General features: G+C 37.2%; 2 protein-coding genes across 2 annotated transcripts in view; one reads left to right on the top strand and one right to left on the bottom strand.

The window, feature by feature from the left end:
- Nucleotides 1-12063, bottom strand: part of gpc2 (glypican 2) — a 16406-nt gene extending 4343 nt beyond the window's left edge. The window contains exons 1-7 of the mRNA XM_014019604.1: nt 11600-12063; nt 9864-10022; nt 8663-8797; nt 6471-6646; nt 6261-6341; nt 3011-3176; nt 497-627 (exon numbers count right to left, since the gene is read on the bottom strand). Coding sequence (XP_013875058.1) covers nt 497-627; nt 3011-3176; nt 6261-6341; nt 6471-6646; nt 8663-8797; nt 9864-10022; nt 11600-11756 — 1005 coding nt within the window. The 5' untranslated portion in view covers nt 11757-12063. The remainder of the gene's footprint in view (nt 1-496; nt 628-3010; nt 3177-6260; nt 6342-6470; nt 6647-8662; nt 8798-9863; nt 10023-11599) is intronic.
- A 1078-nt stretch (nt 12064-13141) lies between these two features.
- stag3 (STAG3 cohesin complex component) overlaps nt 13142-22159 on the top strand; it is a gene marked incomplete in the record, with an annotated part of 31858 nt that continues 22840 nt past the window's right edge. Inside the window, 11 exon segments of the mRNA XM_014019602.1 lie at nt 13142-13542; nt 14924-15017; nt 15246-15455; nt 15880-15976; nt 18047-18123; nt 18496-18700; nt 19323-19474; nt 19672-19869; nt 20105-20203; nt 20716-20795; nt 21392-21499. Coding sequence (XP_013875056.1) covers nt 13514-13542; nt 14924-15017; nt 15246-15455; nt 15880-15976; nt 18047-18123; nt 18496-18700; nt 19323-19474; nt 19672-19869; nt 20105-20203; nt 20716-20795; nt 21392-21499 — 1349 coding nt within the window.

The raw sequence follows: 22159 nt of genomic DNA, 5'->3' as shown, positions 1-22159 counted from the left end.
GTTTTCAGAATGTGTAAGATTATTTGTCTTGTTAGTCTGAAAATTTGACTCAAATCAAGTAAAATTTTCTGCCAATAGAGTAAGAAAATTTTACTTTGTAAGATTCTTAAAATACTTGATTTGACTCAATTTTTTTATAATTTCAAGAATCTTACAAAGTAAAAATTTCTTACTCCATTGGCAGACATTTTTTACTTGATTTGAGTCAAATTTTCAGACTAACAAGACAAATAATCTTACACATTCTGAAAACAAGATTATTATTCTTCCACGATCAGTTTTTGTTTAGTAAATCAGTCTCAAAACAAGATCAAAAAGACTTTTTGGCTTGATAAGATTTTAGAACTTGGTAAGATGGACAGTTTTTGCAGTGTATGGACATTTTGAGGCTTAAACAAAATATTTTTTACGTTTTTTTTCCAGGTTCATGAAAAGCATCAAATGCTAGTGTGCAGTTTCATGTTGTTAAATCGTCTGCTGGTGAGCTCGTCCTTACCTTACTGGAGATGCTGATGCTGTTTTCCTGCATGTGCATTATGGCCTCTGACACTTTCACAGAGATGGAGTCGGCAGCAAGCTCGAAATTAAACGGACCCTCGAGCTTCTCAGAAACCATGTACAGAGCATCTGACAGAAAGGAGGACATGTTTTCTGATAAGACTCCCAGAAGCAAAATACTCTCAGTTTGACAATGGCAAGTAAAAATAAGCTTTTTGTCTACTCTACAGCATAACAAATGTAAAGGAGGATCTCAGAGTTTTTCTTCAAATACTTTGGTTATCTCCCTCAGATCAAAAACATGCATGGAAGGAACTTTTAGAAACAGTTTCAGAAACCTTTCTTCTCTGCTTTTTACTTGAACTGAGTGATGAAAGCTAAGAAAAAGTCCTCCACAAAATAAATTAAAAAATAAATGAAAATGTACACATTAAGATGAAAGGGAAAGGAGAATGTGTGCCCCTAGATCAGTTCGGATGGCACAGAAACACATGAAAGATTAATGATTGAAGATTTGTTGGAAAAGTATTGATCACTGAACTCAAAATGACCTTGGTTTTAAAGAAAACTTGTTTGGAGAAGTCTAAAAAATTGTTCAGAAAAGTCAAACGTCTACACTTTGAAAATGTATTGTGGGCTAATAAACAGATACGGTGACTTATTTATTTGTGACCCATCATATGGAAATTAGGATTAAGTCAAATTTGGTCAAAATGACCTAATCACATTTTCAGGATCCTGGCTTTAAAGTGCCTGTGACATGCATATTCTTCAAATACAAAAAGTTAAAGAAAACATCATTTATTTAAGAAAGGTGGAATAATACACATAATTTAACCCCTTTTGTCCCATAACTGGCATATTTTCTTTTGAACTTGGCTCAGTTAAAGTGAAACAGGAAGTGACATCAAAGGGGAACTTTTTAACATAGAAAACTCTGGTCTTTTTTATTGAAATAATGCTATTTGAACTCTGACTCTTCTTCATCTCTCTCTGATAGTGACTCGAAATAATCTAAAGAAACATCAGATTCTCTTCAGTCTGGGTTGTTGGCTGTTGTAGCAACACTCTGTTCACATGCAGACATTCCCCTTTGACATCACTTCCTGTTACTTCACAGGCAAATATTTCAACAACTGTTCATCTCAGCAACATGAAATTTTTTTGCAATATTTTATCAATGTCCTCTTTCTAAAAATGCATTCATATGTATTACCAAAAAAAATTTGACGTCACAGGCACTTTAATATCTACATTTTGATACCTGGATCATTCTGATATATCATAAGTAGATCCAGAGATATGACTTAATTTGTCTTGTTGGTTACAATGATACATTAATATTTGGTCAGAATCCTAATTTTTTGTAATTTTAATGAGGAATTTTTGATGCCATTTTAAAGAGGAAACCTCAAATTGTATTTGAATACTGACATTTCCCAGCAGCAAATAAATAAAAACTTTGTTAGCTCATAGGAAAAATCTCAGAATTTTTAAGGTGTTTTTCCTCAAAATTAGGTTTTTTTGATGCCAATGCTAAAAAAGTGCTTCAAAGTATTTTTTAGCATTATATTTCAGACRGTCCATTCAAAAGGTGCATTGATAAGGATTTATTCATTATATTTTGACAAAAAGCAATTTTTGCAAACATTTTAATCAAAACCCTATACGTATCTGCCTATTTCTCCACATCCCACTTTTAGACTTAATCCTCGCTTCAATATGATGGGTCATATTATTACTCAGTTAAAATTTGTGAAGTTGAAGAAAGAAGAATTCCTTGTTTAAAACGTCACACTTCGCCAGAAAAGGAAATATAGATTTCTAGGGTCAGGCTGAGTGTTGATTACAATGTGTTGAAATGCTGAGGTTTCCTATTGTTTGAGCAAYGCTGGTGTTATGTAAAATTATGTGAACGCGTTGAATCAAGAAACACCGACTTCATAAACCTCGTTGATTTAATATCTGGTGAATCCTTGACCCAAAAAATTCATTAAAGGAAATAAAAGTGAAAAGAAATAAGTTAACGGGTACAATAAAAAGTCAAATTTTATATTTTTGTCCAGTTTAATTATGGGAATGACTCAAAAAGCTACTGAAAGTGATTTGGGTGATGACATTTTTTTATGCAGAGGGACCAAAATCATTGTATGTAAATGAGTGTATTAAGCTGTGTGCTTTAAATGCACAAACTCAATCACAGAGAAACCTAAAGTATATCTAGAGCCAGCAGGGTACAGCCAACGTGGCAACTTCACCTCATTATTGTGAAAGCATAGCTGTAAGCAATTATTGAAAAAAGAAAAGAAAAAAAACTTTTTTTTTGCCAAATAACCTCTGGAAATGAAAGCTGTTCTTCAAATACCCACACGATGCTGCCGTCAAACCTTATTAAGCTCACAAATTAAAATGACCAACTTCACATCCAAAATAAAATTAGTAAATAAAAAATAACCTCAATTAACTAGTAGTGACAAGTACTAACTAACCTTTATCCACCAGCTTCACTCACCAATGAATTTGTTCCATTCTGTGTCCAGGTCAGCCTGGTTGGCCAAACAGGCCTTCATGACATTAAGGCACAGAGAGTGGCAGGGCCGCAGGGAGGGTATGCCTCGACACAGGGGGCAGTACCACTGACGCATCAGGCCACGAACACACTCCGAATCTACAGTCAGCTGGAAACAGAGAGCCGCACAATACAGATAAGACAACAGTCACAGGTAAAGGAAACAGACCCCTCCCCCTCTTCTTTGATGCCTTTAATACTGATAATTAAAGTCAGACATCCGCTGTTAGTTCTAAATCATCATTCAGCAACTGAGTGGAACTAAAGGGAAAACTAATTAGTTAGATTTTCTTACTTAATCTACGATCGAGCATTAGGGCCAGACAAGATTTTTTTTAAGTACAAGAATAAGGCCATAATATTACAACAATAAAGTCATATGAAAATAAAGTCGTAATATTATGAGATTAAAGTCATAATATTATGAGAATAAAGTCGTAATACTACACGAAAAAGCATGCCATTACCACTGGAGGTATGTTGAGCAATTTGTCAAGTTGTTCTTTAGTATTGCTTAAAATAAATAGTTAATCTTTTAGCACATTAGCATCAAATTATCAGTAGCAAGACTTGGAAATTGTGCAAATGACTATGATAAACKGAAGCATGCGCTGACAGATTTAGTCRTCATGTAGCTAATTTGGATGAAAGCATATTAATCTAACAGTGACCCAAGTCATAAACACAGCGACATGGCTGTACACAGAAGAAGTGAGGAAAGAGGAGAAATGAGAAAAATGAGAGAAGAAATGAGGAATGGAAAATGGACACATCATGTATKATTACGACTTTATTCTCATAAAATTACGACTTTATTCTCGTAAAATTATGACTTTAATCTCGTAAAATTACGACCTTAATCTTGTAATATATCGACTTTATTCTGGTAAAATTATGACTTTGATCTCGTAAAATTATGACTTTAATCTCGTAATATTATGAGAAGTCGTAATATTATGACTTTAATTTCGTAAAATTACAACTATTCTTATAATATTACGACTTTAATCTCGTAATATTACGAGAAGTCGTAATAGACATTGATCTCGTAAAATTAGAACTTTATTCTCGTAATATTACGACTTTATTCTCGTAATATTATGGCTTTATTCTCGTAATATTATGGCTTTATTCTTGTAATATTACGACTTTAATCTGGCAATATCACAACTTTATTCTCGTAAAATTACAACTAATCTCGTAATATTGACTTTATTCTTGTAATATTACGACTTTAATCTCGTAATATTGACTTTATTCTCATATTACGATTTTAATCTCGTAAAATTATGACTTTAATCTTGTAATATTATGACTTTAATCTGGTAATATTATGACTTTAATCTTGTAATATTATGACTTTAATCTTGTAATATTATGACTATTCTCATAAAATTGCAATTTTAATCTTGTAATAAAACAACTTTATTCTCATAATATTACAACTTTATTCTCATAATATTACGACTTTATTCTCATAATATTACGACTTTATTCTCATAATATTACGACTTTATTCTCATAATATTACGACTTTATTCTCATATTATGACTTTATTCTCATAAAAATAATAATAATAAAATTGTGTTGTGTTGCTCTAATACTCTGTCGTATTAATCCCCTATGGTTGASTATGATTAACTTTTCCTCCCACATCTCAACTGTGATCAGAAACACTGAGAACTGCTCAGAAAAAAAACGAATAAACAATATTAATTGATAGTTTAGTTTAGTTTTTATTCATTTATAAAGCACCCTTCATACTGAAAGCAGCTCAAGGTGCTTTACAAAATTATGCACAATAAAAAAACATAAAAAACAGCAACAACAACAACAGTACAATTAAAAACAATCATTAAAAAATGTAATGATAAGAAAAAATGCAGTTCAACGAATACATTTATAAAGATGTGTCTTAAGCCTACTCTTAAAGATTGCAACACTCTCTGCAGCCCTCACATTTTCAGGCAGACCGTTCCACAGATGAGGGCCATAGTATTGAAAAGAAGCCTCTCTGTATGTGTGTGTTCTGACTCTTGGAACAGTTAATAGTCCAGTGCCAGGAGGATCTTAGGGTTCGTGGCAGTTCATAGGGCAATAACAGTTCAGCCAGATAAAGTGGTGTAAGAYGATTAAGACATTTAAAAACCAGTAAAAGAACCTTAAAATCAATTCTAAGATGTACAGGGAGCCAATGCAATGATTTTAAAACAGGTGTAATATGAGCCTGCCTTCTGGTCTTGGTTAGTACACATCAGCGGAGTTTTGCAACAGTTGCAGACTAGACAGATTTTTCTTAGGAAGACCAGAAAGCAGTGTGTTACAGTAGTCTAATCGACTAGAAATAAAAGCATGTATCAAAATCTCAGTATTGGCCAAGGACAGAAGAGGGCGGACTCTAGCTATATTTTTCAAATGATAAAATCCTGTTTTAACAGTCTGTTTAATATGTGGAATAAAACTAAGCTCAGAATCTAAAAGAACCCCCAGACTTCTGACTTGTTTGGAAGGATGAAAAGACACAGCTTGTAATTTTGAAATTATCTTTTCATTTTGATCCTCCAGTCCAATAATTAGAACTTCTGTTTTGTCTTGATTAAGCTGGAGAAAATTCTGAGACATCCATGCCTTTATCTCAGAAACACATTTAAGAAGTAMAGCAATAGGCTGGGGGTCATCACGAGACATGGAAATCTATAGCTGCGTGTCATCAGCATAACTGTGAAAGCTTATTCCATGACTCCTGATGATCCCGCCCAGTGGCAGCATATACAGATTAAAAAGTAAGGGACCTAAGATAGATCCTTGGGGGACACCATAGTTGGCCTCATGAACCTGAGAGGAGCAAGTATTCATATTTACTAAAAAAAGATCTACAGTATCTAAAATATAGGAGCTGAACCACTGCAGAACAGTACCTGAAAGGCCAACAAAATGTTTTAGTCTATTTAAAAGAATTTGATGATCAACTGTATCAAAAGCTGCACTCAGGTCCAATAACACAAGGACTGAAAGTTTGTATGAATCCAGATTACACCTTAAATCGTTTATATATGATATGGTCTCAACAGAGTTTTAGTTAATAAAAGTTTTTTTACATAAAATAGTATGATAATGAGAATGTTTATYCTCAGTGCAACAGGAAATATAATCTGAGATTCAACATGTTTTTATAGARGAGTATAAACTCACCTTTGTTGCCTTGTGCACAATATCACGACCAGTAGCCAGGCCCTGAGATAGTGCTCTGGCTGCGATGAACGCCCTCGACACCTGAATATAAAACCAAAATGTTACTGTTTGTGAGTCACACAGTCCCTCCCACTCTCATTCTGTTGGAAGATGTGTCCACACGTTTCATTTCTGTTACTTTGGACGCTATGGCATTAAGATACACCCAACTTGTACTCGGAGTTTGCGGGGAACRTCGCCAAACGGCTGCAGCTGCTCGGCGTGTTTGCTGACGCATTCCAGGTAGTCGTCGCTGAACTGGTACTGGGGGTTGACCAAAGAGAAGACTCGCTCCACCAGTCTGGACCAGAACTCTGAGAGCACTTCTGACAGACTCAAACTGCCCCCTGTGGACGAAAACAACAAAACAGTTGAGTTAAATTATGGGTACCACTTTACAATAAGGCTCCCCTTATAGATGGCTTATAAATAGTTTATAGATAGGTTATTAATTCATCTGTAAACACTTTATAAATCATTAATAAGTGTTTATATGCATCAATTAAGAACAAGAAAGAGAAAAAACTGGTTTTATGCCAAATAGTGAGCCAAATCAGTTCATGTATACATTATAAAGTGCTATATTAAACATTTCATACTAAGTTACTACCTCGTAAACACAATAATGTATTGGAAACACATTTTTACAGTAGGTAAACTATTTATTAATGATTAATAAATGTGTATTAAGAGAGCCTTATCAATAGTGTACAGTCTTATACTTTACAATAAGGCTCCCTTTGATAATGTGGATATGTATAGTACAATATTTTATGTAAAATATGTTTCAAATGTKTTTACAAGGTATAAACCTGGTCTGAAATTTTTAATATAGCACCTTAAATGTAATATGTACATGAACAGATTTGACWCATTATTTGGCAAAAAAATCAGACAGTTTTGTCTCTTTCTCATCTCTAATTAATGCATATAAACACTTACTAATGATTTATAAAGTGTTTACATATGAATTAATAACTTATCTATAAAATATTTATAAGCCATCTATAAAGGGGAGCCTTATTGTACAGTGGTACCAAATTATGTTTCTGGATAAAGCAGGGGTGTCCTCAAGGGCCACTATCCTGAATGTTTTAAAAGTTTATCGGTTCCAACACACTTGAGTTAAATAAATGGGTGATTAACAGGTTTTTGCAAAAACCCCAATGAAGGAAAAACAACCTACTCTTGCATTTCCAGTCTTCACTCTGACTGCTGAAGGGTGTGCAGAAAATGTCAAGCTTTGTCATGCAGAAAAATACAGAAAGAGTAACCTTTTGCAAGTGCCTGACCATTACTTTTTTTTCTGCTTGGCAGCACAAAATACAGGCAGACATCAGTTCAAGACAATAAATCGAAGAAGAAATAAATCAGTATTTGTCAAAGCTGGTGAAAATATAGGAGAAACAGTATTTTCACAGAAATACAGTGTGTTGAAGGAGTAGTTAATGCTAAAGAGCAAAACAGTAAGTGCAATTCTAGATAAAAGCTAAATGTATTAAAAGTCTAGCTAAAAGAAAAAAAAAGAAAAAGACATTTAGAACAAGTATGCTGGAGCAAATTTTAAATAGAGTAATGTTTTTGAATGAACTGAAGGTATGTTTTTCTATGGGGAAAATATAAGTTATAAAAACTCAGTAATAGGATCTATCTCTTAGATGAGTTAAACATTTATAAATAAACGTCTAAAACAGCACAAAGCATGCAAAAGTAGATAGATTGTGAAGATTGTGAAGAAATGCATGGAAAAACAAAAAATAAACCATGTAACAAAGACATTTTAAATTAACAACATAAATGTCAAAACATCACTAAATATTTTCTTCTATGCCCTGCTGTCAGTTTGGGTGCCTGTCAGTGTCTGCGACTGTACAATCTGCAGTCTACAATACGGCCTTAAATTAGACAAACATGCTGTTTGGCTGACAAAGGCAGGATGACTAAGCGGCAACAGCCTGCAAACCAACTTGCCAGCAAACGGCTGTCATGCCAAAACGGGGCGATATGGAATAGAATTAGAAACAGTCTGGCATCCGTGGGAATCCAGTTTTCTCCTTGTTTTTTTTTTTTTCTTTCTCCCCAATTCGACTTGGCATGTCAGCGCTCCTCTAAAAAAAACAATGCTGCTTCTTTACTGCTGTCCAGTATGACTCTGGATTTACTAAAACAGCAGCTGTTCTCAAATTATTATCTTTAACCGGACTTTATTTTACATTTTTTATTTTGCTGTATTCTTTTTAAAACATGTTATTCTTCCTAAACGATGGTCGAARCGTCAAACACAAAGTATTTTAAGGCAGAATCACTCCTCTGTATGAAGGCCACCGGAAAATACGAGACTGGGATCAAGGGATCAAACCAACCAGAATAATATCTGCGAAGCTCCACAAACAGCTCCTGGAAGACGTAAGCGTTCTGAGTGAAGAGCAGGCCGTAGGTCTTGGTAAACATCTGGTTCATGGACTTATCAGAAAGGTCTATGAGCTCCCTGAAGAAATCTGCAAAGAGACACGAGCTGCAGTTAAATGTGAATGTGACACACACCCCCACTACTTTTTGATTTCAGCCCAGTTTCTGTAAAGGCGCTTTCATCATTTTAAGATTATCCATCTTATCGGGAGTTCAGATCCTCTATTTTACAGCGTCTTTCACGCTCATATGCAGTCTCCCACATCTTAAGCGTCTTTACGTGACTCATCGCAGACATTATATAAAAGTGTGAAGGAAAGAAAAGGTGAGAACGGTCCAAGCAGGTAGGAGGAGAATGTGTAAATTCAGCCCTACGCAACCCTGCAGCAATAAAACCAGAATTTAATCTAATGAGGCCTAAAACCTCTTAAATACACGYGCTTATTAAAGCCATCACAGTTTCCAGATACTTGAAGGGGCAATTAACTCATTTCACTCATGAAGGTCAGTTTACAGGCAGTGGCTCTGGAGAACAGATGTCACGGTGATGTCATCGCGGTTAGATCAGGTTGGGCTTGAACGGTTTAAATTTATAACAGGAAGTCCGCAAAGGAGGTTTAGAAAATATCTGCTTTAATAAGGCCAAAACGTGTCTAATTAAAAGACTCCGCGGTTTTCAAAGTGTATTAGTCAGCGAATCTGGGTCTTTGTTGCTTCACTTGTGGATTTATATTTCTGTTGATAAAGTCTGAGTTCACCCACTTTATTCATGAATTACATAACCACACTTGGACTGATCCGGCGGTGCCCAACCCCTGGTCCTCGGGGACCACTATCCTGCACGATTTAAATGTTTCTCAGATTTGATTCATCTGAGGTGCATAAATGAGGGATGATGAATATATAAAACATGCAGGATAGTGATCCGCGAGGACCAGGACTGAGCGCCACTRATCTATTCTTGAAATCAATTCAGAAGATCCTATTTCAACATCTGAACAGAACTGTGCACTTATATGTTCTGATTAGGTTTTGATGTCATTAACTGCTTTTTAATCTGTTCAAAAAAAATAAACAAGTAGTTTGTGTGCGCGTTTTGTCTGTTTCAAAGCAGATAATCGTAATAAAACTGTTCCAAGTGACTTCATCTCTCACCATCAAACTTGCGGTGTCTCTGGGTGAAGGTGGTCAAGAGGAACTGGCTGTTGTCCTCAATGGCTTTGAGGAAATCCTTTTCGCTCTGGAGGGACAGGGTCTCCTCCATCTGACTGGAGCAGCAGGTATAGTCCTGAGGGCAGAGTCGCAGGTGCTCACCTGCGCCAAAAAAAAAAAACATCAAAAGAAGAAGAAAGAAGGTTATGACTGCCCAAATATTTAACATTGAACTGCCGAGATTTGTTGTTCTTCATCACTAGTGAGATGCTAGTCAGACGTCAAAAGATAAAACTTTTTTTGGGGGAAAAAAAACATACTGATCCAGCAATTTTTCCCCTTTGCTAAACTATTTAGTTGAAACATGAAATGTAATGCTTTTGCCACAAATTTACAGTGACCTTGATGCAGACAAGCGTACGATGAGATCACTTTTTAGCGAGCGTCAGTGTCTCTATGAGAAATTAATAGGAAAGTGTTAAATAAAGACGGCTGTGAGAGAAAATTGCAATTTGCCTGCATGAATAATTCAGACTTCACTTTTCTTTCTTTGTCGGCTCAAATCGGGTCTCTGATTTGTCCTAAAGGTAATAATCTGCGCAAACAAGCAGCCAAGGAGGAGGAGATGAAGATGTCACGCAGCTCATAAGTCTTTGTTTCTCCGGCATAATTACATCCGACATGAATATGCGTCTGTTAATAYGCTGGAAAGTCTCTTTCTCAACTCCTCCCCGGCTGACGCTCCTCTCTCTGCCTCTTTTGTTGTCTGTGCGTCTCACCATCGGCCCTGTTCCTATCCCTGTATTTCCATTTCTAAACTGCCTCCCTTCATCCCCCCTCTCCTGGCCATCTGCTCCCCCCTGGCCCACGGGACGGTGAGCAGGAAGACGGGGGATAGTCCAACGCACACACAAAAAAAATCAATCAATTCTGCAGTTGCCTCAGAAGCTGAACTGATTTGCCGAGGAATAAATCCTCTGTGAGCACACATTTCCCTCACACAATTACTTTAACGGCAGCTTTATATCTGTCTGGGACTGTTAGTGTGTGTGTTAGTGTGTGTGTGTGTGTGTGTGTGTGTGTGTGTGTCTCAGCCAAAATGAAAACTATATTTTCAGGCAGGGATTCTCCTTTCTTTTTTGTAAAACTAATCATCCTTTACAAAACTTGAAACATTTTCACTCTTCCAGCCCCCCCTCAAACATCCAACTGTTTGTAATCCACAATATATATATTTTAAATATATTGCTTTATTGGAGAAAATGAGCTTATCCCATGAGCAAGCATGGATACATGCATGGATTTAAACAGTRGGCAAAGACTAATTAGGGGCGAGGTTCTTTGTTGCACCGGTGTTGGCAATTTGCTCATCCCCTTAATCATCCTATTTAAACCACACAGAGGGGAGGAGGGGGGAGGGTGTAATTTGGTTTAAACAGCTCTGTTGTGTTTCTCTGGAGGAGGGGGACAAAACTCACCATGATGTCTTGACATATTCTCTCTGGGGCTTTTTTTTTTTTTTTTTTTTTAATCAGAGCCACATTGCTCTTTCTTTGACACATCAGTTTCAATAAGAATTTGCTGTCCACTAATGAGGGCTGCATTTTTATTTATAATTTCTCATAACTGCAGTGTGATTGACTTCAACTTGTATGTTGTTTTTATTAGTGAAGTAAAGTACAGCACATTACAAAAAAATAAAAATAATAATAACAGTGGGGCTGAGCTGGTGGTCTTACCGGAGATTTGAGTCACCGGAGCGGAGTTTGTGCTGTATCCCTTCTCTGAGTACACCTGCCGGGTGTCGGCGCAGCTCCTCCCCGCAGCAGCCGCGGGGCTCCGGGTCCCTGACAGCACAGCGACGGTGCAGAGCCAAACCAGCAGCCGGTTATCCATCCTCACTGCCGGACTCAAAAACAGCCACCAGTGAATGGCGCGGAGGGTTTTCGTCTAATAAGACAGTGTTGCTATGCTAATGACTCAACGTAAAAGTAGCTAAATAAAAAAAGAGTAACAGCATCCAAAATCATCAGTGTTTTAAAGCTGTCATGGTCTCGCCCCTGATAAGTACAACAAACATCCGGTCACGGTTTAACATCACCGACGCTCCCATCAGCTGTTGTCCGGGTGGTTGTTTCCTTCTTGGGAAACCCGCTGGTGATGCACGTAAACGCAGGAGTGRAAATGAGAAAGTCCCAGTCAGCGCTGACCATCATTTGACGCACAAATTGCGTCAAATCGGAGCTCAAGGATGGTGACACCGGAAACAAGGACATTCCCTTCAGAATAAAAGAAATATTGGAAACGATGTTAAGTCTAATTAAAAATCTGTTGTTTTTTTTGCACAAGTGAAATGCACTGATATCTGCAATATTGAGAAAATGAGTTCTTCAGAAAATCTATGGTAGAAAACACTAAGTAGTGGCGTTAATGTATTAATCATTTCCATTGATTATTTTGTCTATAAAAAAACKTCATATTGTATTTGAAAACCACTTTATGCCAGTAAATAAAGTGAATAAAAATTACTAAAGTTAATGTGAAATGCAGCAARAGCACAAAGGTGATATTTCCCATTTCAGCATGACTATTTGATTTATTGGTTTGCTATGTTTATTGGTACTGGTTTATTATTTAACTTTTTGTTTGCACCATTTTTTTTCATCCAATAAATACTATGAGAAGTTAAACACTATCCTTGATGTCATTACTTTTCATTAAGTAGTGAATGTGAAGCCGGACCACACCAGTTGAGAAACATTTTGCTAAAAATTTGATAAAAAGGTTTGTTCCCTCTTAAATAAGGAAAAGGAGATTTGTAGCAAACGTCTAAATGTGATCCACTTGAAAATGAATGTTTAAGTCTATCTCAATTTCATTAATACAGCCCGTCTAACATCAGTTAACAATAAATTTGGAAAAACTATTCAATGAATGAGCAGCTCAGATGTTTGATTACCCACAATCCCATGTTTTTCAACTCAGATTCAAAATTAGTAAAATTATTTTATATTTTAAATGTACCTAATTACATTTTAATTTATACAGTTCAATCTAATGCAATCTATAACGTGTTTAGTGCTACTTACTGCTTGATGGTGAATTTGAACGTTTGTTTGTTTTGTAACTTTAGCAGAATCGTTGAGTATTTTATTTTGAAGGTGGCGACCAGAAGCAGCGGTCCAACACAGCTGCTTTGACGCTCATAACAAGGRAACTGAACAATAAAAACCACGCAGAGAAAAAAAGAAGAACGAAGCGGGGAGTCCAAATTAGAGGGGTGTGGAACTACTGAGCGTGGGGGTGTCAGATCTGGCCGAACGAACAGARGCGACAAAATAAATACAGAAGTAAAGAATAGTTGAAAAAAAGTTACCTAGCCTTCTTGAACTCAACAACCACCTAGTAACAGAGCACCRAAKAGGACCAATTGCCATAAAGTGACCWTTTGTGGAAGGACCAATCATCTTCTGGCTCGAGAAAGCGCTGGCCAATCCTGAACGAGTCGAGAATTCATTCGCGCGCATCGGATAAGTTAGTTATGAGAGAGAACAACAAGACGCGATCGTATTAATAACTTTCGCTGGTGGCAAAGTTTAATGTAGTTTGCTAATCGTTTCTTAGCAGTTCTGTTGGATTCCTGGTCAGCTGAAATGACAAGTATAAGCTCAGTATTGGACAGGTAAAACTCAACCAACCACCATGTTTGTTGTTCGAAATAGCTATAAGCTACGTATCTTTTAATTAGGTTAAAATATGTCATTTATCTGATTATTTGTGCACATAATTTGTATGCTCACCACTAAAATGTAATTTAAAAAGGAAAAGCTAGCAGTTTTCCCCAGATGGATACAAAATGTATAGCTTTAGCTAGTTAGCTTGACTAGCTTATCAAAACCTAGCTAACAGCAAGATTGTACAATGGACTATTTTTCGCGGCGGATACAGTTTTGCGCCGCCTACCGGAAGCGGCGCGCAATGGTGGGATTGTTTGGGGGCAAACAAAAGAAAAGTAAACGATGAGACAGGTTATACAAGTTTATAAAGTGTGGATTGTTGCACATTTTTAAATGTTTATTTTGGTTCCTGGGGTACCAGCTTCTAATCAGAAAAAGGACAAACTCGTCCAGAACTTTTACCTGCTCAAATGTTCGAAGTAGTGCCTAAAATAGCAAACTGGAGTTGCAAAATAGAGGTAAGGTTATGTGGCTGTGCAATATTTTCACGAATGTAGTAATTAATATAGTTTGACACTATATTAAATATATTGCCAGAGAAAATCCCAGTATACAGTGAACTTATTAACAGCATTATGAGCAGTGGGACTGGGTGATAATAATTTAATCTAAATATAATCTTGAGGCAGGCTGACCTACGATTTAATAAATTCTGATTATAAAATGTCCTTGACCACACATCAAATTTGGCTTAAATATAAATTCAAAACACATGTTTTTGTTTTAACAGCGGTAAATGCATTTGTTATTGTGATCTGTAGCTTTCTGTATGGTGTATAATCTTGTTAATAAATAAACCGTACACCATTATATGGTCACGTTTTTTAGATAGTCCATGCCTATACATACACCTATACATGAATATAATCTTTTCATTTGTCCTCATGTGTAAAAATAATAAAATTCACAAAATAATTTTTACTTTTATAATGTCACCTCTACTGGCCAGAAAAGTTCCCGCAAAGGCCCACGGACCACCAGTTGATAATCACACTTGTAGCTTGTTTTGCAGCTCTGGACATCTTTTATTAGTGCATCTAGTAGCAGAAATGGCTCTTTCAGTTGTAAAGGTTGCAGACCCCGGCGCTAGGCAAAGATGGCGGTATCCGCGAAATAGTCCATTGAATAACAAATCAAGATATCGGAATGTTTTGTTAAGAGATTTCTTTAACACATATTTTCAAAAAACCATACTAATATCTAATAAAAATTAAACTAAAATGCATAAGTTTATTAAGATAATTTTGATGTATTTTTGCTCTTTAGTCTTTTGATCTTCTTAGAGATTTGTTATAACTCAGTTATCTTTTTCTATGTTTCTGTCAGTCTTGAGGAGTTGGACTCCTCAGACCCTGAAAGCGTTCATGAGCCTCAGATGAAACCAACMAAGCGGAGGAAGCAGGCAGAACCTGGGCCTCAGGTATTTTATTTTTCTAAATTAACTTTTTCTTTTAGATTTAGCCAAGAGTCATTGGTCTTATTTAAAGTCAGTGTTGTTATTGTGCTGGACAGAAGTGCATAATGTATTTTCAGTTGTAGTTAATGATCAAAACCATGCTAAAATGACTGAAAGTTGCTCACAATAGAATCTACAGTTCATTTGGTCACATTAATTACTTATTTCTGAATAATTCTTGTTTATGTCAAGCTGCCTAAGAGACCCAGGAAGAACGCTGCATTAAGACTGGTGTCCAGCTCCAACAGCAGCCCTGTCTCAAGTCCTCCAGAGCCCTCCCTGCAGCAATCTCTCTCCCAGGGACAGCTCTCTTCTAACAGACATGTGAGAAGCGTGAGCAATCAGGGCATCAGTGCAAAGAATATCTATGACGCTGTTCGCTCGGGAAAAAGTGCCATGGTGGTGAGTAAACCCTAAACAAAGAGGAGAGAGGAAGATATCAATAGCGATGACTGTGTGAATGGAGGGACGCACTGAGGGAGGCATATGTCATTAGAAGTGAAACAGGCATACAGTGAGAGATTATAATGTGCTGTCGGTGTCTGACTGATGTGATCCTAGAGAATTAACTTTGATAAGCAGAAGAAAAAGCAGTCTTGGGATCATGGACTCATGATTGACAGCACTCGTTTATCCAGTGTTGTTGCCAGAAAAGCCACATAATAAAGGGAAAAAGTAATTCTTGTAAAACCATAGATCATAGAAGCTGTTTGTAGACTGAGCACATAAAGCTAAAATCTCTGTTCTTGTGTTTTAACTACATTCATCTGCTGTTTGATTTGTTTGCTGCGTTCTGATTCGCTGCTTTCTCCCTGTCAATCTAAAGAGTGTGGTGGATGAGTGGCTGGACATCTACAAACAGAGCAGAGAGGCGGGCCTGCTGGTGCTCATCAACTTCATTGTTCAGTGCTGCGGATGCAAAGGTCAGAGGTTAAACATGCGGCCAGGAGATGGGTGTTGGCGGGTGGGAGGGGGTTGAACAGATTGTCCTTCCATTTTCAGCTCAGGTTATAATTTGTGCTTTTGATCTTGGTGCTGTCATAATTCTGTGTATGTTCTTAAAGAGATTGGCTAGATCGTTAAAAATATGAAACAGTATAATGTGTATTCATATAATTTGTTGTTCTAGAAAGATTTGATGTTTTTGTTTTGTTAACTGAAGATTATTATTGTTTGAATTTATACTTGAGAAGACAAAGATCTTATATCTGCCCCTTTTATTTCATTTTATTTGTATTTTCTTTTTATTGTATATACAGTGGGGAAAATAAGTATTTAGTCAGTCACCAATTGTGCAAGTTCTCCCACTTAAAAAGATGAGAGAGGCCTGTAATTGACATCATAGGTAGACCTCAACTATGAGAGACAAAATGTGAAAAAATTTTTGAGAACATCATTTTGTCTGACTTTTAAATAATTTTTTTGCAAATAATGGTGGAAAATAAGTAWTTGGTCAATAACAAAAGTTCATCTCAATGCTTTGTTGTATATCCTTTGTTGGCAATGACAGAGGTCAAACGTTTTCTGTAAGTCTTCACAAGGTTGGCACACACTGTTGCTGGTATRTTGGCCCATTCCTCCATGCAGATCTCCTCTAGAGCAGTGATGTTTTGGGGTTGTCGGCGGGCAACACGGACTTTSAACTCCCTCCAAAGGTTTTCGATGGGGTTGAGATCGGGAGACTGGCTAGGCCACTCCAGGACTTTGAAATGTTTCTTACGAAGCCACTCCTTTGTTGCCCTGGCAGTGTGCTTGGGATCATTGTCATGCTGAAAGACCCAGCCACGTTTCATCTTCATTGCCCTTGCTGATGGAAGGAGGTTTGCACCCAAAATCTCACAATACATGGCCCCATTTATTTTTTCATGTACACGGACCAGTCGTCCTGGTCCCTTTGCAGAGAAACAGCCCCAAAGCATGATGTTGCCACCCCCATGCTTCACAGTTGGTATGGTGTTCTTTGGATGCAACTCCGCATTCACTTTCCTCCAAACACGACCAGTTGTGTTTTTACCAAATAGTTCTACTTTGGTTTCATCTGACCATATGACATTCTCCCAATACTCTTCTGGAACATCCAAATGCTCTCTAGCAAACTTCAGACGTGCCTGGATATAGACTGGCTTAAGCAGGAGGACACGTCTGGCACTGCAAGATCTGAGTCCCTGGCGTCGTAGTGTGTTGCTGATGGTAGCCTTTGTAACATTGGTCCCAGCTTTCTGCAGGTCATTCACTAGATCCCCCCTTGTGGTTCTGGGATTTTTCCTCACCGTTCTTGTGATCATTTTGACCCCACGGGCTGAGATCTTGCGTGGGGCCCCAGATCGAGGGAGATTAGTAGTGGTCTTGTATGTCTTCCATTTTCTGATTATCGCTCCCACAGTAGATTTCTTCACACCAAGCTGCTTGCCTATTGCAGATTCAGTCTTCCCAGCCTGGTGCAGGTCTACAATTCGGTTTCTGGTGTCCTCCGACAGCTCTTTCGTCTTCACCATAGTGGAGTTTGGAGTGTGACTGTTTGAGGTTGTGGGCAGGTGTCTTTTATACTGTTAACGACTTCAAACAGGTGCCATTAATACAGGTAATGAGTTGGGGAAAGAGGAGCCTCTTAAAAAAGAAGTTACAGGTCTGTGACAGCCAGAAATCTTGCTTGTTTGTAGGTGACCAAATACTTATTTTCCACCATTATTTGCAAAAAAAAATCTTTAAAAGTCAGACAAAATGATTTTCTCAAATTTTTTTTCACATTTTGTCTCTCATAGTTGAGGTCTACCTATGACGTCAATTACAGGCCTCTCTCATCTTTTTAAGTGGGAGAACTTGCACAATTGGTGACTGACTAAATACTTATTTTCCCCACTGTAGAATAAAATTTTGTGCTTTAAGAAATGAATAAAGTTTGAAAATAAATGAGAGGGGATAAAAACGACAAGTTCTAAATTAGGGATTTTTGGGATTGATTCTAATGTGAAAGTTGTGTGTTTTTTGTTCAGGCGTGGTCAGCAGAGAGATGCTGGACAGCATGCAGAATGCTGAGATCATCAGCAAACTAACCAGGGAGTTTAATGAGGTGCGACAAGATTTCTCTTAACTCATAGTTCATATTTGTTAAAATTAGTCTCAAAAATAAACATTATTCTCACAGCTATGGAAGCAATAATCTTTACTGGTTTTCTCTCTAAAATTAATTGTTCTGCAAATATTTTCGAAACGCTACTAATCTCCGTGTCTCAAGAGATTATGTCTGAAAGATGTCCACAGCATGATGGAACATGCTCATTACTATCTAATGTTTATAAATGAACACATTATTGAGTTAATCAACTGATTTTTTTTTGTCATTAGGAGGAACAAAAACAGGTTTCTACCCATATTTTTATATAAACTACATTTTCTTTGTCTACTTTTTCTTGTTTTTTTTCCCAATATTTTTGTTTGTCAGGATTCGATAAACTACCCCTTAAGCACACATGGTCTTCAGCTGAAGCGATTCAAAGCCGGTTTGTGTGAGTCCGTTCGGGTTCTGGTACGCTCCTGTCGGAATAGCTTGATATATGATGAATACCTCTTCCCCTCCCTGCTGGCTCTGCTCACCGGTCTGTCTGACTCCCAAGTTAGAGCCTTCAGACACACCAGCACTCTGTTGGGTACGTATCAATGATTTACAGGCCCAAATAAACACAAACAAATATCACCCGTTCTCGTGCTGATTGTTAGCTTTGTTTCCATCCACTTTTGTTTACTTAAAGTGCCTGTGACATCAAATTTTTGTAATAAATGTGAATGCATTTTTGGAAAGGTAACATTAACAACATATTGTAAAAAAGATTTCATGCAGCTGAGATGAGCAGTTCTTGAGATATTTGCATGTGAAGTAACAGGAAGTGATGTCAAAGGGGGATGTTTGAATGTGAACAGAGCGTTGTAATAAAAGCTAACAACACAGACTGTAGAGAGGAATCTGTTTCTTTATATTATTTTAATTACTGTAAATCATATTTAAAAAACAAAAACCAGAGAGTTTTCTTTCTCGAAGAGTTCCCCTTTGACGTCACTTCCTGTTTCACTTTGTCTGAGCCAAGTTCAAAAGAAAATATGCCAGTTATGTGACATAATGGGTAAAGTCATGTGTATATGCCAAGTTTCTTAAATATTAAGATGTTTTCTTTGACTTTTTGTATTTCATGGATATGCATGTCACAGGCACTTTAACAGGTTAAAATGACATATACTCCTAAAAAAATAACTTTTTTCTGTTTTTTCTGTTAGCCATGAAGTTGATGTCGGCATTGGTGGAAGTAGCTGTTACAGTAGCTGTTCAGCTGCAGACCACGCAACGACGATACGATACAGAGAACAGTAAGAGACCAGCTGACAGAGCCTCGGACAAACTGGAGCAACTGAAGGCAACTGTCAGCGAGGTGACGCAGGCTGACAGCGATACAGACACGTGTTCAGACCTGAGATTAAAAAAAAACATCAGATTTAAAAGAGCTCTAGAAATTCTTAAAAATGTTTTGAGTTGTGGTAGAGAGTAAGCAGATCTCATGCATGAAATATTGTTGTATTCGTTGTGTTTATGTGTTTAAGCTGATTCCGTTCTGTGTGGGTGTTGCAGTTGCAAGAGAACGCAGAGGAACTCTCCTCCATGATGAACTCCATCTTCCGCGGCGTCTTCGTACATCGTTACCGCGACCGCCTGCCTGCGATCCGGGCGGCGTGCATTGAGGAGTTGGGCCTGTGGATGACAACAGACCCTGAAGACTTCCTCAATGATGGATGCCTGAAATATCTGGGATGGACACTGTATGACAAGGTGAACACAAACAAAACAATAGAAGAATGTTATCTTGGATTTGAATGTGTAATTTTAACTATGATGTTTCCATTAAGTTTAATAACATTCACATTTTTGGTTGAGCATAATCCTGCTGACCTCACCGCTAATTAATTTGCAATAAAAAGTGAAACGTCTACCGTGAATAGATTCATCTGTGTGTGTTAGGTGTAGAAACCTTGTTACTGTACTTTTGTTTTCCGTTTTCTTCTAGCAAAGTCCAGTGCGTCTGCAGTGTGTGCGTGCCCTGCAGGGTCTGTACCAGGAGAAGGAGTTCATTGGTCGCCTGGAGCTTTTTACTAGCAGATTTAAAGTGAGGCATCCCTCTGGATTGGACTCATGTCTCATTTAATGCATGTTTTTTTCCACCCCTGTTTTTTTGTCTATCTATTGTTTCAGCTTACTGCTTTGTTGCCTGTCTGTGTCTCTCCTCCCTTTTTTTGCCTCCTCCCTGAATTTTCATGCCTTTTCAATTTTTTTTTCTTTTTGCACCACTTCTGTTTGTTGTTATGGTTCCACCCTTTGTCTGGGCACGTGCCTGTTTTTTTGTTAATTGCTGCCAATTACTGATAGATAATAAGCCCTACTCAAACACATGAAAACCCTCCTAAGCCACATGTGCTGCTGCAGATAAATTGTCTTTTTCTGCCATGGATTTCTGCCTAATCACTGGGCTTGTGTGTGTGTCACTTTTGTGGGAGTGGGTACATTTATGCATATCAGTGCACATTATTTAATATGCATGAAGTGTTTGTGTGCTGGCACGATCATGCATTAGTCTGTGTGTGTGTTACAGTGCATAACCGAATGTCTGTGTGTGTTTAGGAAAGGATTCTCAACATGGTGCTGGACAAAGACCCAGACGTGGCAATGGAAGTGGTCAATCTGTTACTGATGATCCAACAGTGAGAGCTTTCTCTCTCGTGGTTTCTTTGTGCTGCTGTCTTTGTTTGTGCAGTTCAGAGTTATTGTTTTTTAAGAGAATAAAAATAGCTGAATATATTTATATTAACTCTCCTAAAGCTAAATCTAATTCTGAGCTTCATTTTGCTTTCAGTGCCTTAAGTTACGCTGCTCGTCTTGTTAAAATGCAATTCTCTGCTGGGAAAGTCAACATCTGTCGCCTACCTGCATATTTTCTGTCATCCAGAAGTTCAACTTTTGGTGACCCAACCCCACAATGTGTCTGTGATCAGAATTAGATCAACAAACAAGAATCAGAATGGTCGTGTTGAGGATAAATATTAGCATAAACTCATATTCAGCTGCAGTTTAGATGTGTGTTAAACTGTTTTTATTCCAGCAGTAACTTCAAAAAGTGAAGCTTACTCAACCAACAAGGGATGACCGCTTAGGATTTATAGCAGAAGCTAAAACGTTGAATAAATTCAAAATGTAAATGCAAATGTAAAAMTGTAATTAAAGCTCGAAGCAAAATTAAATGGCTTTTGTTTATTTAATGAGCAAAAACTGACCAATTTGTTTGTCCTAACATTTCCAGGGCTGCAGAGGAAGGATTGAAAGAGGAGGAGTGTGGACACGTTTATCCCTTGGTTTACGCCTCCCACCAAGGCCTGGCATCCGCAGCCGGTGCCTTTCTCTGCAGCAAGTATGTTCTCATCCTGCAAATGTACCAAGTTTGATTTATTTACCTCACATAAATCATTTAAAAACAAAAATAGCCAAATCCATTGCAGTACTGTGTAAAGTAAAGGACTTATTTAATGATAAAGCACTGTTTATGTTGTATAATACAATAATTGTTCCACATTTAATTTATTGTGTTGATGTTTGGGAAAAAGCATGTAAAACAATAACAAATCCTGTTTTTATTTTACAGAACAGAGCTATAAGAATTATTACCAGAAAACATTAATATCACCCATCAAATACATTGTTCCATCAGTTGAAGTTATTGAAATTCTCAAATTTGGTTGATCATAGTATTTTATCAGTTTTGTATCGGGCTCATAAAAACGTTATTACCTTCAAACATCCAATTACATTTTGTTAAAAGAGAGAGTTGTTACAATCTGAAGGGGATAGAAATGTTGGTGAGACCTAAAATTAGGACCAGTTTGAAGGAACGGAGTACTTCAGTCCAGGGAATTAAATTATGGAATAATCTGGAAGATGACACCAGATCAGTGTGTATATTTAAGAGAATGTTAAAGGTTAATTTGTTGGAGAAATATGGGTATAATGTACGAATTGTTGCTCAAGAAGGAATTAAACTTTTATAGTTTTTCTTTTATTTTATGTATGTTTT

Source organism: Austrofundulus limnaeus, unplaced genomic scaffold (genome assembly GCF_001266775.1).
Source record: "Austrofundulus limnaeus strain Quisiro unplaced genomic scaffold, Austrofundulus_limnaeus-1.0 Scaffold224, whole genome shotgun sequence".
NCBI classification, from domain to species: domain Eukaryota; kingdom Metazoa; phylum Chordata; class Actinopteri; order Cyprinodontiformes; family Rivulidae; genus Austrofundulus; species Austrofundulus limnaeus.
The sequence above is the reverse complement of the archived record's forward strand: the minus strand, read 5'-3'. Positions and strand labels throughout refer to the sequence as shown.